The sequence below is a fragment of the Passer montanus genome, unplaced genomic scaffold, assembly GCF_014805655.1.
Source record: "Passer montanus isolate IOZ18808 unplaced genomic scaffold, ASM1480565v1 scaffold55, whole genome shotgun sequence".
NCBI lineage: Eukaryota > Metazoa > Chordata > Aves > Passeriformes > Passeridae > Passer > Passer montanus.
Window position 1 is genome coordinate 4563481 of NW_024370485.1, and position 17476 is coordinate 4580956.

General features: G+C 44.8%; 1 protein-coding gene across 3 annotated transcripts in view; it reads right to left on the minus strand.

Annotated features, from left to right (window-relative positions):
* Nucleotides 1-17476, minus strand: part of BTBD11 (BTB domain containing 11) — a 167380-nt gene that overhangs the window by 22539 nt on the left and 127365 nt on the right. The window contains exons 5-11 of one of the 3 annotated variants that reach the window (XM_039725564.1): nt 15177-15342; nt 11762-11851; nt 8526-8627; nt 7328-7421; nt 7080-7215; nt 5239-5459; nt 3662-3840 (exon numbers count right to left, since the gene is read on the minus strand). In XM_039725564.1, the coding sequence (XP_039581498.1) occupies nt 3662-3840; nt 5239-5459; nt 7080-7215; nt 7328-7421; nt 8526-8627; nt 11762-11851; nt 15177-15342 (988 nt within the window). The remainder of the gene's footprint in view (nt 1-3661; nt 3841-5238; nt 5460-7079; nt 7216-7327; nt 7422-8525; nt 8628-11761; nt 11852-15176; nt 15343-17476) is intronic. The other 2 variants (XM_039725565.1, XM_039725566.1) reach the window with 2 other exon arrangements.

Consider the following 17476-nt stretch of genomic DNA (forward strand, 5'->3'; position numbering starts at 1 on the left):
TCCCTAATGGCAGCCTTTCCTATCCATGCAGCGCCCCAAAACCATCATGTGTCATCAACAGTTTTTAGTTTTTGGAGTTTTCCAGTTTGGGTTTTGCTTGCTTTTAGGAGAGGTGCATTAAACTAAGCTCTCCATGTCTTTGTCACAGATGCTGCTTTTCCCAGAGTGCTTTGACCCTGATCTTTAATTTGGTGATGACCCAAACTCACTGCAGGACAGCAGGAGCTGCAGAGGAAGCAACTGCAGACTGATTCTCTGTCCTCACAGCTCTGCCTCAGCAGCATGGAAACACTGCTACTTCCCCACTCCCCATGCAATTCTCAATGGTGCAGCTGATAGAAGACATTTAAAGGGATGAAAGGAAATGAAAGAGCTCCATCCCACTGGAAGCCACCAGGAGCCGGGTATCAAACCTTCAGCTGTGCTTTTGGAAGTCTTCCTCCAGGGCTTCAGTGCAGCAGTGAACAACCCATGTGCAACCTATACACTGTTCTCCCCCACTGACTTCACAGCTTGAACACAGGCAATAAATCCAGGGACTTCAGCTCAGCCAGTTTTGCCTGACTCACCGATTTTTGTTGCTGTTCTGTGTAACAGCATCAGGACTTCTGCAATTTTTTTTGTTTCTACTGTCAGCATCCCAGCACACAGATGGGAATGGAGTTCCACCCTGCCACCCTACAGGTCACCAGCATCAGTGCTGGCAGAGCTCCCACATAAACCCTCACATCTGTATCCTCTAGAAACAGGCATTTTATAAACCATCTGTAAGACAAAAGGGATTCCTCATACCTGACACTGGTTATATTTTCTTTAATATTTTCATATCTATAGCATTTGGCCTTTTTTTTTTTTTTGCATGGCCTGGGAACCTGCAAGAACATTTTGCATGACAATGCAAAGCACAAGGTGGGGGCAGAAAGTTTACTTCCTACCCTGAGACCTGCCCTTATGTTTCCATGGGATCTTTGGGGAGTTTCTCTGGCCAAATTACTGAACACTATGAATTGCTGTCTGGCTTATCCAGGTTATCACAGCCTCTGAGACTGGGATTATCACTCTGTGAGACACTGAAAATCTGCCTGTTTAATTACCTCAGTTTCCCTGTTGATGAAGGGAAGATAAGATCTTTCAGTCTCAACTCATTAATATTAGTAAATTGTTCTGAGATTATGGGATAGCTGGAACTATTTATAGGAACGCAAAATGCCATTTCTACGAGGTGCAAGTTGCCATGCAATTAAAATATACCGAGCATCACAATATGTAGCAAATGGGACATCTTGTTTTACATCAGCAAAGAACTGCTAAGTGGCTCTCTGCTTCCTAGTTGTTTATTTTATACTTTTTGCCCTGAAAAACTCATTAAGGAAATGTACTGGGCCAGACTGTGATGTTTAGCAAGAGTCATAATCTCTCTCGAAGCTTCCAGCCCACAGGGAAAAGCATGTCCGTGTGGGCAAATCAAGCTCCTCTCTCCACAGTTCTACAAAATGCAGAGCTTTACAGTTTGCTGTCAAGAGAGAGGGATGTGAACCACAGTTATGGCCCTTGTGCACCTCTTAAAGGAGATTTCTATTCTGTGGGTATACACACAAATCTCTGCTCTCAGCCCTTCCAGAGAAGGGGAACAGAAGATCCTTTAAATCTCAGCTCTCCTCAGCTGCCTTCTATGGAGTGACCAGGGAGAACTTTTATTGGCTCATTCTCCTACAAATGAATTTATGTAGATTCCTTCCAAAGGGCTGCATAGTCTCTTTCCTCATTTCTGTCTGGGAAAGCTTTGTAAGAGGCCATTTGGACAAGACCACCACAATAATTCATAACATTTGCAGACAATTTGTAAACCCTTACAGTGTCCCAGAATGATTAATTATTTTTTCTAAGACTATGAAACACTGTGTAGTGTGTGTTTGTGAATATGTATGAAGACAGGCAGTTCCCCCAGGCCCAGGGGCAGGCATAAAGATCAGCACAGATTTCTTCATCATGTAGGGGTTTTCATGATACTTCAGTTGTTTTGCCCCTCCATATTTTAGGTTTCTAAGTTAACCCAAAGCAGAAGGTAGCAGTCTTATTTTTTTCCCAGGTCTCCTACAACAGACTGTGGAACACGTAGATGTACTAAAGATATAATCCTATGCAAATTATTTATTCTAATGATGATTGCTGGCCTTGCCTTCAGCCACCCAGGAGAAAAGAGATTAAAGTCATGCCTCATCCTAGATTACAAGGCCTAAACTTATTCTCTGTTAAGTTTTCAGTATGATTGGCTTCATATCAACTTTCAAACCAAACAGCACTTTGCTGGTAGTTTCTGGATGAACATACATTAACCCAAGTGAGTACAGAACAAGGAATCTACAAATCCTAGGATTTGGAACAATTTCCTAAAACCTATCTCAAAATATTCTCCATAAATACTCATCCAATACAAACTAATTGCAAAGGCAAGGCTCATGGGAGCAAAAATCAGAACAATGCTGGAACAAATATGCAGGATTTGCTCAGGATTCTAGTCCAAGCCTGCTTTTGCAGCAAGATACAAGAAATAAATCCATGTAGGCCATCATTAGCTACAGCAAGTCTGGAATATTTAGTATTGAGTACCTATACCAGAACCTCTCCCTTTTTCGCTATTTGCTCCTTGCTGTTACATAGAGTTGGGTGATAAAAGTTACTTACTTTCAGTTTAACAATTAGAAGGCCATACCAACATGTATTGTGGAGTATTAGGAAAAAGAATACAAATCAAATAATTGTGATGCTTTTCATCACTACAATGATATTCTGGTAACAGTAGACAGTGACTGAGCCTTCCTTGGGAGTGACTGACTCCCACGGGGACCAGCAGAGAAGAGACTATTAGTTAACAAGTTTTAAATTCTTCACTAGGTAAGACATTTCCCTCTCCTTGCCAGCTCCATGATCATCCCTTTTGCCATGACGGGGGACCAGCAGAGAAGACACTATTGGTTAACAAGTTTTAGATTCTTCACATTTCCCTCTCCTTGCCAGCTCCATGATCATCCCTTTTGCCATGACACTTGCATACTCAATGGTACCTCCTTGGAAAGGTTTAATTAGTCTGATTTGCTAGGCTAAAAAAATGTCAGCTGAAAGAATAAATCTGGGGAACCCGCACACACAGAACATTTGAAAAATTATCCTTTTCTTTGCTTGTAGAAACCAGTCTCTTCACAAGTTTTAGAAGTCCAAATCCCACATGAAGGGAAGAGAAAATCATGACAGACGAAAGAAATCCAAAGTAAACACGGATATTAGCTTTGCTGTACGTTTCTGTAAAACAAGCTGGGTGAAATTATTCTTTGGGTTGGCTTCGTTATCAACATCTCTTGCCACACTGCCATGACCTTTTTGACTTTAATTTCACCACTATGTACCAGCTTTTGTTGTCTCTCCAGCTTACTGTTAGCACCTGTTATTAGGCTGTTCTAGTAGGAGCTGATTAGCCTGTGTGTTTATAACCCATGCTTCCACAGTGAAAAAGCCCGAGATACATAATACAGATAACAATAATCCTGTGCAGTCTAAACAACCTTTGGGAGAGCTGTTCAAAAATAGTATTGCAAGCTTTCTTTTGTGTCTTACAGGATGGGAATAAGGCAGATTTGCTTTACAGCACACAATTTCATCCTACCTTGCTGGCCTTCAGTATCTCAAACATCAGAGGCAACCCTTGTGTGATGAGCTCCTCGGTGTACTCCTCCTCCTGAATGGACTTGAACTCCTTCAGCAAGCACTGGATGAGGGGCCGTCGGTGCTGCTGGAAGGACGTGCGCAGAGACTCCAGCCACGTGTGCAGTGTCCAGGGAACGCCTGCAGAGCGAGGACACAGCTCATTCCCAGCCCCTGGCAAGGACGTGCCCTTCTGCTTTTTACCTTTACTGATATGAAGATTTTAAGCGAAAGCTGCCAAATCATTCAAGAAATCAAATTCCTATTTATCCCTAATTGAGAAGGCTGATGGGTATCAGTGCATCCCAGAGCTAATGCACAGAGGCTTTCCTCCAACTGCTAAGAGAAGACTGTGGTCTCTCTGCTCATCTAGCCTTCAGCTTCTCTGCTGAGACTACCAATTTGTGGTAATTGCTGTGGTGTTCTGTGCTGCAAAAGCCTTTTGGAAACTAGATTTACACTAGCTCATTTGTTTGAATGTGGCCCTGGAGAGCCATTAAATGGTGAAAAAACCTGATTTTGGTCACTACCAACCTGGATTCAAATTGGTGGTCTTCAGATTAAAACTTGCTTTAAGTGATACCCCATGTCCTCTCCTGATCATTAGTATTTTCCCTAAAGAGCACTGAGTGAGTTAAGCAGATCAGCCCTTTCAAGCAGCTTGTCATGGCAGAACCACTCTCCAGGAAGTTAAAGGGAACTGCTCCCATGCACTGAATGAGAAAGCACATGGAGCTAATGTACCTCTGCAGGAATGAGGCTGGATGTGACCTACTTTCTGCCCTTACAGAATGGAGTGGAAGGAAATACAAGCCTGGTGTTTGGCAAGTGAAGGTTTTCCCTTCCATGTCAGAAAATGTTCAATGCCTGCAGAGCACCCCTGCCACGCTCCTCTCATTCATCTCCAGATCTTTGCCTGCACAGCCCACTGCACACTCTGACCTATATCCCATGGCCCCAGGGCTGGAGCACTGCCCCAGGCAGAGGCACACCAGGCACCTGGGTCTCTCTCTCTCTGTAAACAGATGAATGGGGATGGTAAACACACAGTCCAGATCGATTTCCATCTGCGTCACACAACCACCCTACCCACAGGCAGAAGCAACTTCACAGGGTATGATGTTCAAGTCCCTCACTGGCAGAGCTGGCATATCAAGGAGTCAGCTCCCTGCTCCTGCCTTCGGAGTCTTGGAAAATAAAGCTGTTTTAATGGTGGACTGCTTTAAAGCAGGTGCCAAAGAGAAGCAGCTGGAGGTGGCCCATGACAGCTAAATATTGCCCCAGAGCTACACTCATGCAGCAGTGCAGATGGCTCCTGAAAACCACTGTGTCCTGCAGAAAGAAGCCACTGGCCCCTGAACACGGTGTGCTGTGGAGCTGGAACGGGCTGGGAACCTGTCAGATCTCCCACCACCTTCTATTCCAGAGGAGCTGAGGAAGATGTGACCACGGTCGGTTTAAGCACAGCCCGCCAGGAGGGACATGTTTCTCACAGTGGTCCTTCCCCGGCCGAAGCAGAGGAAGGCGCCCAGGACTGACCTATGCTCCGGATGTCGATGGTGACGTCCACGTAGCCGTGCTCGGCGCTGTGGTACATGGCCTCCTTCAGGGCCTTCAGCTTGGCCTTGCTGTTGCGGCTGGCGCAGAGTGGAGCTGCTGCTGAGTCGGGCAAGTCCGTGCCCTCGGCCAGGATCTCCTCCAGGGACAGGATATCGCTCTTCTCCTTCTCCGGCTGAGCAAGCAGCTTGCGGAAAACATTCCTGTCAATCACAGCATGGCAGAGGTGGGGGGCAGGAGAGGAGAGGAAAGGGAGAGCAGAGTCAGTGGCCAGGCTTTCACTGCACTGGGCTTACTTTGCTGTGTGGCAACTTAGGACACCTACCCAAGAAATTACTCCAGCTAATGGCAGAACCAGCTGAGAGCAGACCTAAGGCAAGCACAGCTCCTGTAGCCCACCTGCACTGCCTGGGACATGTCTGCAAGTCACGCTGTCGTGACACGAACTGCACAGATGTCGCACAAGTGGTGGCATCTTGTGGGAACAAAGACTCGTGAGCTAAACGCGACTCAAGACTTCTTCAGCAACCAGGGAAGGCCAAGGTGCCTCTGGACAAGCTCTTGAGACTCCCACCATGGCAGCCACCTGAAAAGGGAGCTGCCTGGAGCTACTGAAAGCACCACCACTCGATTCACACTCAAAGCAGTCTGGGAAAGCTAGAGCAGCTAGACATTCAACAAGGCCAGTCAGGGCAGGTTCAAGCACAGCTGGGACTACTCTACAAAACCACTGATCCAGCTGGGCCATCAAAGAACAAAGCCCAAACTCAGAGACTTTGTGCCCTCAGGCTCACACCAGCATAACTCATCAACCTCAGCAGTTTCCCTTGGTTTTGCAGCTGTGAGAAGAGAAACCAGACTGACTGCCAGCCCACCCTCCTTGTAGGCCAGTGTCCCCCCTGCTCCCGCTTACACTGCAGCATGGTGTGTCCCCAACAAATTTAGGGCAGAGATGGAAGGAAGGAGGTGTGTGTGAGTGTTACACAGGTAAGAACACAAGAGTGAGCGTCTGTGATATGGACAGCCCGCAGCCAAGCCACGGAGAGTCCCAGGTTCTCCTCGGGCCTGTGGCTCCCATTCGCACTGGGTGAATGTGAGACTTGAACACCCAAAGTGTCCTGTGTGTGCCAGGGATCCCTCGCAGGCTCCAGATGGACAGAGCTGTTGAACCCGCCCTGACGTGCCGGGAGCGTGTTGTTAGACTGGCAGCTCATCTCTAAGCAAACACAGGGTAGGTACTGTCTCTAACCTGTATCTATGTTCCTCTGGATGGCTACAATCAGAAAAGTAGGAGTGTGAAGATCATGATACTAATTCATTACACTGCCATCAACTCCTGAGCGTTGCAAGGTCATGCATGCCAGGTGCTCATCTCAGTAGTTTTCTTTTTCAAATTTGCAGCATACAAACAACATTAAGGCACACAGGACTGTACAGTAAACATAGATGCAGAAAATCTATTCAACAAAATTAAGGCTGCAGCAGGACAGACATAATTCACTCAAATCTGAGAAAAATATCAAGAAATTCCAAAGGAATGTTTTTGACATTCCTTTCTGCTGTCACATCAGCTGCCATTTAACAACCACTGCATTGAAGACACCACAACAAGTCCCGTACCTTTTTTTTTTCACATCAGAAATCAAAACGCAGCTTGTACCACCAACTGGTTTAATTCACATGCTAGCAGAAAGCCTTACGTCTCTGCTCAGTTGGCGGCACGTTCAATTGTTCATGCAGAAATTTCACCCATCTGCTCAAACTGGATGCCCAGGCAAAAAAGTAGCACTTGAAGGATGCCACTAGACTTGTTCCCACTCTACCTGTGTCCATGTGCAGCAGCCTGACTGAAAGAGTTCATGTCACCTTGTGGAGTCATGGAAATGCCATTCCTGTACATTGTTCCTATCATGGGGTCAGCTCCTCGCTCCAACAGCAAACTGACCAGTTCAAAATTTCCTGCAAGGCAAGAGATGCATTTGTACTCCTTTTAAAACCCAGCATTTGCTCACCTAAACCACATATCCCAGCTGAGGAATTTTTACAATGGGAGGAAAAAGAAAGCCCTTACCAGCAGCTGCTGCCAGCTGTAAAGGAGTTTCGGAGTAATTTTCCTCTCCATGATCTAAGGAACCTTCTACCTTTGCTCCAGCATCCAGCAATAGCTAGAAAGAAAATTCACCATTTAGAGCAACTGGGGGTATCACAGTCTTCAGAGTTCATGAACAGTGACAAATGAGAATCTAATGCTTCTTGTTATCTGCAAACCAGATACAATGGAGACACATGACATGCAAATTCTGCCCATTGTTTCACAGAGCAAATTCATTCCTTTTTTCGCTCATTTTACACTGCCAAACACCAGAAGCACCAGTGTCCAACTTCAGAGCCAAAAAAGTGTAACCCAGTGTTTTTAAATGGGAAATGGGGTACAGTCAGTGTTAGGAAGTAATGCACTGGAGATGGAAGAAAGTTATCCCAACAAGCATCCTTCCTTCATGGTCTTCTAGAAGCCCAGCACCATCCAAAAATGGGTCAGATTTCAATTGTCTCCATCTTTTATATGAAGACATGGCCAAAAGAAAGGCAATTCTTAAGAACCAATTGCAGCAATGAGTCCAAAAGCTGTGGTCTCCATCGGGGACACTTCCACGTATGTAGCAACAACGCTGAAAACAAAAGTGGCCAAGGAGAGCACGATGGAGCCTGTGTTCCAGCCCCCTCCTGGCCATTTCTGTCTTACGGCCTTCCAAGTTTTGGTGCTTGAGCATGTCACAGACACAGCTGTTTTGAAGAATAAACCTTCTCAACTTTTGAGATGCCAAAGCACAGAACCAGCACATCCCACGTGACACTTGGATGGGGTAAGGAGAGTGAGGGATTCTCCCCCTCTGAAGCAGCACCAGGGCTGTTGTCCACCTCTCTCCCACCAAGGCAGTGGTTTTGTGTTTGCTAGAATATTACAGTGTAAGAAAGTGCAATGAATGAATAAACAAACATATAAAACAAGTGGTCAGGAAGGAGCACAAGGAGTTGTCAGACTTTCTTTGGTGCAACTTTGCTTTAAAATTGTCCTGTTTAAGCCTCATATTGGTTAAGGTTTGACCATATTCACTTTGTAAGTCTATCATGTATCAGTACACTCTTGAAGAAGCAGAAGTAACCAATATGAGTATGACAAGAGGATGCTGGTTTGAGATGGATGTAATTAGAACTGAAGAGGAGAGAAAAAAAAAGAATGAGATGCAGGTAGGGAAATACAATAATACCTGAACTACAGGAATATGTCCATGCAACACAGCAAATGTCAGAGCTGTCCAATGGCGGGTCTCAGGGTGGACGGATGGGTATTTATGAGCAGTACTGACAACCTATAAACAAATTAAAGTTATTTTTTTAAAGAGCTATATGTAACAAAATTCAACCTGCCTGAAAGCCAGGCATGTGAGGGAGTAAGTGAAATAGAAAACCTGGGAAAGGTGCTTTATAAAATGATTGGCTTCATTTTTTTCCTGCAAAATTTTTCTCAATATTAAAACTGTTTGTGCTGATTTGACAGCTTGATTTGAGTTCTTACCAAATGAAGTCTTTTACCAACTACTGTAGCTCCATCTAAACCACTGGCCACCAGATTCTTTTGCACAAGGGCAAAACATCCACAGCTGGTTATAACAGCACACACTGGGGAAGTAAGGATGGATCAGGACACTTACAGCTAAGGACCACTCCCACTGACTTCATCAGGCCACATACCAACAGTCCTCCATCCTGGGATTGCCCCAGGCCCAGCCAAATTTCTTTGCACTTAAATCAGTACTTTTGTCACTGCTGTCATGAAAGACACATGACAAGCCCTACCCCGGAGTTTGCAGGCATTCTTCCAGGCTCCTCCCCTCTCACCAGAGAGGAAAAAAAAGTCTGAAAAGTGATGGGTCAGAGTGTCACTTCAGAAATGTCTAAGAAAATCTCCTTTTTACTGCCTTTTCCTGTCTGAGTTGAGCTAAAAGTGCTGGGTGGTGACAGTTAAAAGAGATGCAAACTGTATCCTTAGAAAACAAAATGCTATTCTTCAGTTTGCTTCTTCTATTTTCTATGCCTTAGTGCCTGGTGCCTCTAATGCAGACACTGGGGAAGATGAATAATCATTCTTTGCTTCAGTTTCCCTGTCTTAATGATGGGGGTATTAATATTGATGAGGTTCACAGAGCTGGTAGAATCTAATGAACATTTGCAATCCAAGGCTGCACACTCAGATGGAGTGTGACAATAAAATTCAAAATCTTGTTATTGATCTTCCGAGGAGGACTAAAATCAGAGTAAAAGATGCACCATCTCTGTCTCACCAGCCAGCTCTGCTTTCACTAGTCAGAAGTACTTTAGTCCACACAGGGGAGCAGGGCCAGTCTTTAAATAAGCTCTCATTTCCAAGCGCCACATGCAGCGTTTTGCCAGAAGCAGGCCCTCAGTCCTAAGGACAGGGATCAGGGCAAAGTCTGAAGACCCCGTGCAAATCCCACGGCTTACCAGATCTGCACCAGCACCTGGCTGGTACCACCCAGATTTGCCAAAGAGAGAGCTCAAAGGGCACCACAAGGACTATGCTGGCCTCTGAACAAGGACACAGGGCTGCTCAGGGGCTGAGCTGGGTCAGAAGGAAGAGGATTGAGCAACTCGAGCCTTGGGGATTGGGATGTGGAGCAAGAGCAGCACAGGGGAAGGATGGGCAGGACCACGGCTCAGTGAATGCATCCAGCTCCTCCTCAAGCATGACGCCCACCACTGTTCAGGGCAGTCCATGGAAAGCAGCAAAGAAAATTAAGTCATTTAAACTCCTTTGCTCCTTTTTGTTTTGTTGTTTTTTTCTTGGTGTGTTGTGGTTTTTTTGGTTTTTTTTTTTTTCCCAAGTCAGAGTTCTCTCCGACATAGTGTTTGCAAAAGACCTGTGCCTGGATGAGCTTTTAAGGATGAAACTGGCTGAGCAGCTACAGGTCCCACTGGGTACAGAGCAAACTGCAGCTTCTCAGCACATCTGGAAATGAGTCCATCTTCACGAAGGGTGGGCAATCAAAAAGGGAGGTGCCCAGCATTTGAGGCTACTTTTAGAAACATATTTGCAAAGTGAAAGGAAGAAAATTATGCAGCACCTGACAGAGTATTTATTTTTGTTCATGGTTGATTTGCCTTTTTTTTTGCCATAATTGCCCAATTTGCACAGTTGGTTGTGGTGTGCACAAATCATCGTATAATTGCACGCCATAATTATTCACAGTTCTTGTCCAAAAGTGTTTTCATTTGATTTTAGAGCAAATACTCTACAGCAGTGAAATGAGGAGGTTCACATTCCTCACTGGAGCTGTTCTCTCATATGTCAGCAGTTTCAGGAAGACAAAACTGTTTAAATTTGCATTTGATTCAAGCCCGGAAGATTACTGGAGCAATCGGGAGGGCTGCTCCTAATGAAAATTCATCCTAGGAACCAAATAATGCCACCTCACATTTGAGCCATAAGGCAGGGTTAAGGCAGATATCAGCCTCCCTGCCCATCCAGTCTTTGGACTGACTAGGGTTCAATTGTTCAGCTACTGCCAGCTTTGAGGGTGGTGTGCTTGACTGTGGGGAACTGAAATCACCAGCTGATTCCATGACATGGCAGTAACACTGCCAGTCTCCTACAGGTGACATCCCTTTCTACTTTTTAAATTTGACTTTTTCAAAGTGCAAAACGTCTGTCTGAAGCAGTGACTCCAATTTATCAGCTCGTTCAAGTCCAAACAGAACAGATGGAACACAGATAAGTGAAGCAGACAGCTTAATTTACTCATGACCTCAACAAATTGAAACTGGAATAATTAACAAATAACTCTACACGGATTTTAAATGGCTCTTTAAAAATGTACATACCTGCATTGCACTGAGCTGGACAACAATCTCTTTGGTGGACAGATTGTCTGAGTTTGTGATATGCATTCATCAATGAGACATTTACATTCTGGAAGCTTCAAGCTCCTCATCCAACAGTTTTTTAGCCCAAGGGACTTTGTCAAACAAAACAGTGGAAACTATATGGCTCTTGTGTGCTGGGGATGCTTACTTGGAACATCCATATGCATAGAAATGCTGAGCTTTGGCAAGTTACCAGATGGGTGTTTCTTTCACCTTCTCCATTTAAAGTCAGCTGAGATTCAGTGAGTCCTTGTAGCAGCATTAGAGCTGTGCTCAGGGTTAGTGCCAATTAACGCCTGCATTCATCTGCAGTGTGCAAACACAACTAATCACTGTTACCTGTGGGTTAACTCCAGTGGCTGGACCCCTTCTGTGCAGTGGAACCCTGTGTTAACCTAATGCCATTTGATTTCACTGTTCATTTCAAGTGGTCCCAATCCTGGATAAAACAGATTTGTTTTCTTTTTCGTTCTTGAGATTTTCGCTCTGTTACATTTTCAGGGGGTAGTTTAAGATGTAAACAAACAACAGAAAAAAGATACAACCAACAAAAAGTCCTCACCTCAGCATTCAGATCTGCTCCAGCATCTAGCAGCATCTGCACCATAGCCTCATCACCCCTGACACAAGCATACATCAGTGGAGTCATGCCCTAGTCATTTTTTGGAGTTAAAAAACAAAGGAATTGACAAATTTAACACAGAACTCTCTTTGATTTAAAAAAACAATTATTTAAGTATATATCACCAAGACTAACAGCATGTATTTAATAAAAGCCATTACCTCTGTTACAAACATGCCCCTCAGAGTAGCAAAAGTCAAACATTTTTGTAAAAATCTCCATTTTTTTGGTCATTTGTCCTTACTGCTTGGATTTTTCATGTTGTCTTCAGCATGGTGAGTGAAGGCTTGCCAGCCTCACCTCCATCGTATACTAAACTGAGTACTTTTGTCTTTGGGGACAGAGACACGTTTTCACCAAAGCAACCATTATTTCCACTGGTATTTTAGAAAGACCAGAATTCTGTTCAGTTTTCTATGATCAGAGTGTCTTAAAATCTAACTTTTCAATTACTGAAAGAGCCTTTAAAACATCTCAAGCTTCTTTTAAGATCAGCCAGGTCTGAGCACAGCTTTTTCAACATGGATACTATAAGGGGCTGGAAATGTCAACGCTTTGTATAGCACTCCCTAGCAAACATGGACTTAATTTTAAATGAAATGCCAGACAGCTTTGTTGCAAGTTGCTGGATCTAGGAAAACATGGCCCTGCTTGAAGAAAAAGTAGATTAAGTAACCCTTCACTACAGAGTCACCACAATACAATTTATATTAATCTGAAATACCTGCTATGCCTGATCACCATTTCCCTTTAGGGAAGCACTGCTGTGGCTGTGGTAATGAGTCCAGATGAAACCACAAACAAAATTATTAAACCTACTGCAAATTATAACAGCAAAAGCTGCTTATTAAATACAGTAGGGGGGGGTTGACCAACAGCCACCAGTTGCTTTGCAGTAAATCTCCTGAAGCACACAGCTACCTCTGATGCATGTTTACAGCCTGCCTCGAGTCCCCCAGTAAATCTGCTGTCAGACCACAGTCCATTTGCTCTTTAACCCAAGTGCTGCTATGAAGGGAAGTTATTTTCAGGGAACCTGGAGGTACCTGTCCTGGCCAGACAGCGAGCTGTGACACTGCTCTTCCTAGCAGGAGCCCAGCACCACTCTTTTTGCTGAACTACCCCAGTTTTCTTGTTTGTGTGAAGGGCTAAAGGTAGTGGGTGCTTATGTATGGTAAGGCTGCTCCTGTAGAGACAATATAAATTAATGTTTATCCCTGCAAGGTCCTTAGGTCCTCCCTGAAAGACATGGAGCATGTCACAGGATCCAATCTGCAGTGTACTCATGGAATAAGCACTTGGGGCGCCTCATGCCATTATTGAGAAAAAGTAAGTTCATCCTAGGCAAGGAGAGTTCTTGGGTGACTTGAAGCTATTTGCAAAGAGAATTTGAAAGGACTTCAGCCACAGCCAGTGGCAAATCATTTCCTCTGGCAGTCAGTAAACACTATGGGAACAAACAGGACCATGCAAATTACCAAAAAAAAATTGTGCTTGGGCCTTGGAACATGAGGATGGGGTAACAGCTTAAAATTAAAACACGTTCCTTCAACTGGTGTTTCAGTTTCTCTAAGTGGCATCACTGGGTAATTAATTCAAGTGTTCATTGAGCACAAGGGGTCTGATCAGATCTGTAGAAAAGAATCTGAAAACCCAGTGCTGGGGCTCTCCCTACAAGACACAGCACGTGGACAGCCACAGTGAGGAGTCCTGCTCCATCCAGAGCAAAAGCTCAGCCTGCAAACCAAGCAAGGTGTCCTGATCCTGCTGCAGCTGAACAAGGACTTAACACTGACTAAAATGGGTCCAGAGTGTCATGCTGCAGCGTCAGGGTTTTAAAGAGTTAATGAGGATTTTAACCTCCCCTTCACTTGCACTGCTGTCCCTGTGCTTTTGCCTCTGCCAGTCTCCCCAGGCTGGCCCCGCAGCTCAGCCTTGTGCTGCAGCACCACTCACCCCCCTCTGCACGTGGGAGGAATGGATTTTTAATGAGCCCAACATTAGAGTTCGAAGCACACACAGGACACAGTAACAATGTGTGCAATCAACACAAAGGGCATTTGGCTTTTGGCAAAATATGAAATTACTGTCTTTCTTTCAGCTTTGTATGACTTAGGGCTCTGTCCTGCAAGATGTGGGACATTTGATCCAGCGAAACATTTAAGCACAGGCTTAATTTTTGCTCAAATAGGATGTAAAAGCACGTGTTCAGAGTTAAGCATATGATTAGGTACTTTGATGAATCAAGCCAGAGTGTTCCCAGTTTTCAGCCTGGAGGATAGAGGAAATATGCTGTGAGAAGTTTCCAGGTTCAGACTAACTTAAAATAAGAGTAATTTTAAAAAGTATGAACCTTGGAATAGGCAGTCTGATACTATTTTTTTGCAGGAAATATTGCCCTCTTCTAAATCTTTTCTCAGATGAATCCACAATACTAACTCAGACTGAAGCTACTGAACAGCAACATAAATCACATTCCTGGAACAGCTTTCATCTCAGAAGACCTAACCCATGAACAGTCCAGATCTTGTCCCTTGTGACCACCTGAGAGGTGGCAGCCATCCAGCTCCTGTCAAAAAAGATGCCACAGCTCTTGGAACATGCAGCGACAAACTTTCATCAGGGGCACCAGAAAGGTCAGGTCATTTCAAAAGGAAAGGCTAGTTTTCAAAGCCCTCATCTCCCTCTGGGAAGGGGGAATCACCTCGGTGAGCACCACAGTCCTGCAGACAGCTGCCAGTAGGTAGCTGCAGAGGGCAGCCTTATCCCCAGCCACAACCACCAGCCCCACAGAGGTGTAACTCCAAGGAAATTTAGGCTCTTCAACTGGTGGATGTTGGCAACAATGACCAGTGGAGGGGTAACTGAAAAGATACTTTCATGTTTTCGAGGTCTGTTCGAACTGGACTGAAATCCATTAAAGAGCACCAGAAATTAACCATTTACTGACAGGCTGGGCGGTGCACAGATCCCAGAGCTGTGTGCAGTGCAAGGCTGCTCACCTCACAAAGCCCTGTCTCACAGCACTGTGCACAGCACTGAAGCAGTTTTAAGTATTCAGCTCAACACCAAGCTCTCTGGGGATCTTCCTCTGCCTTCACTCGACTCAGTTCACTGTTAAGAAGATTTCAGGGGATGCAGTCATCCTCATGTTGAGTTACCTCAGTACTGGCAAATCAATAGAACTCAAAATGACCTCACAACATAGGCATTCACCTGGCAGTGCTTTAACTCAATGAAGGGGAAGCATTAAGGTCCTGTCTACGTAGAGCTGAAAGCTGGGGCTCATTTCCTGTGCCAAGCAGACAAAACTCTCCCATTCCACAGCTGTTTCTGTACATGTCTGTCCCGTTACCTGCTCGCTCATGCTGTTGATCCCATCTGGCCCCAGCAGGGATATGGCTTGCTTAACCAGATCCGTCCGGCCGCAGTTGAGCATCCGGAAACCCAGGTCTTGCTTGAACTTGGCCTCAGTGGCAACTGCATCCAGCTTCCGAGAGGCACAGAAACAGTCGTCGATCCTGCGGGGTGAGAAACCAACTCCCTCAGAGGACAACCAGAGGACAGACCTCCCTGGGAAAATAATACTGCGCCCTGGTTTTGAAGGATTTAGGTCATGCACGCATCCATTCTCCTTTGACCTGCATGTGCAAGGGAAACGCTGAATGGGAAATGATAATGCAAGCTAATGGGAGACTGCCCTTGGTCTGTCTTTCATGGGATGAGTTATAAATTTCAACAAAAACTGGGGGAAAAAAGCACAGCTTTCACTTGATTTTGATTCCCTGTTTAGGCAATGCACAATACATTCTCACCATAAGTTTTGTCACTGCGTGGCAAGGTTATCCAGTTCCCCCGATCCTTGAAAACTTTCAGTGACTTCAGTAAGCTTTGAACTTACATCAAACAGATGTATTATCATTGACAATACACCAAAGAGAAAATAATGTCACTCCAAACACCTTCAAGGATCTTACCAGCATAGTCTCAGTAATCAGGAAGGTTTTTTGGAGCACAAAGTGCAAGTCACAGAATCACAGGCTGGCTGAGGTTGAGCGGCACCTCTGGCAGGCACCTGCTCCAAGCAGGGCCACATGTACATGAGACTGCCATGCACCTGGGGAGTAAACAATCTCGCCAGGCAGTCACGGCAAAACACCACAAATCCTTGCTGGCTGTGTCTTACAGATGAGATGTCGTTCTTTCAAGGTCTTATTCAAAAGATCTTCAAACTGTGGACTGATATGCATTTCAAATGAAAGAAGGGCTAGGAGTTATTTAGCCAAGATGTGAATCTACAGCTCCAGAGAGAGCCAGGCAACTCAAATCTAATGTTTATCCAAGCTGGTTTCATCTTGCTAAAAGCCAGATTTGCTTTTCTTTCATGCTGAGGAGTGTCTGGGGCAGAGGGTGGAGTCCAAATCCAAAGCACTTTTGGTGTGAACTTGGATAAAGGACTGTTTGGAAAAACACCACTTTAAATCTGCAAAAATGCTAGGTCAGAAAATGAGGGGCTACTTGTGAAGGAAAAACAAAACAGAGATCAAAAGTGAAAAGGTCAAGCATACATCAAATATTTGTTTTTCTATTTCATATGTAAAAAAACCCCAGCAAATCAAAAGAAAAACAGAAACAGCACATCACTATCATTTAAATTCCTTCTTCAAAGTGCTTTATCAGACCTTTATAAAATATATAACACTGCTTAATATTTAACAGCACTATGCAACAAATATGCTGTTTATATAGAAGCAGTGGCATGCAGCAATAGTTGCTGCTCTTCCTCTTTCAACAGAGGAAGGAAAGTGAAATGCAAAATACAAAGCGTTTTGATCAAAGCTTCTACAGGTTTGAAACTGGCATCTGATCTCATACTTGCTCTCTGCTGTGCTGGGCCACAACCAGTCTGGAGGACACCAGATATTTTGGCGATGTTCATTCTACTGCTCAGTTTGGGTTTTGACTGTTAAAAAAAGTTCATGTCCTAAGAATGCAAAAAAAGGTATGCTTGGAGTATCACCACTCAGGGGAACAAAGATGACGTTCCATCACCACAGGATGCTGCAAGATTAATGCATAACACTCAGTCACAATAAACACACTGCAACAGCAACAACAGATTCTGCACCAGCAACGTGCCCACAGCAGAGAGGGAGAAAGCAACACACAGCAAGGCTGGGTTTTCTGCAGTACTTTCTGACTGAGTTTAAGTAAAAAGCAAAACCAGCACAGACATATGTGGGGCTGAGCTCACTGACACCGAGATCCATGGCAGCAATCGAGGCTAAATGCATTCACACCACATGGCACATTTCTGACACAAGAGCTACAGCAACATTTGGTGCTTGTTACCCCCGTAGCATGAGATGCTGGAGATCATCTGTGCCCTCCTTTATGGCACAGCAAAGATAAAGCATGTTCAGAAGTTAGGTGGGGGGAGGTTGGTGCAGAGACCTCCCAGCTGCAGATGGCATTCCCAGATGGTTTTGGGCTGGAAACAAGGTGGTTCCTCAGCAAAGTGCAGCTATGGAAAGATCTAGACACCCTCTGCAGAGGTGTCTGCTGCTATGAATCACTGCCTGTGTTAATTCACTGCTTCATCATTTGTACTGAGGTATGTAACACACACTGAATAAAATGGGTCAGACTCTGACA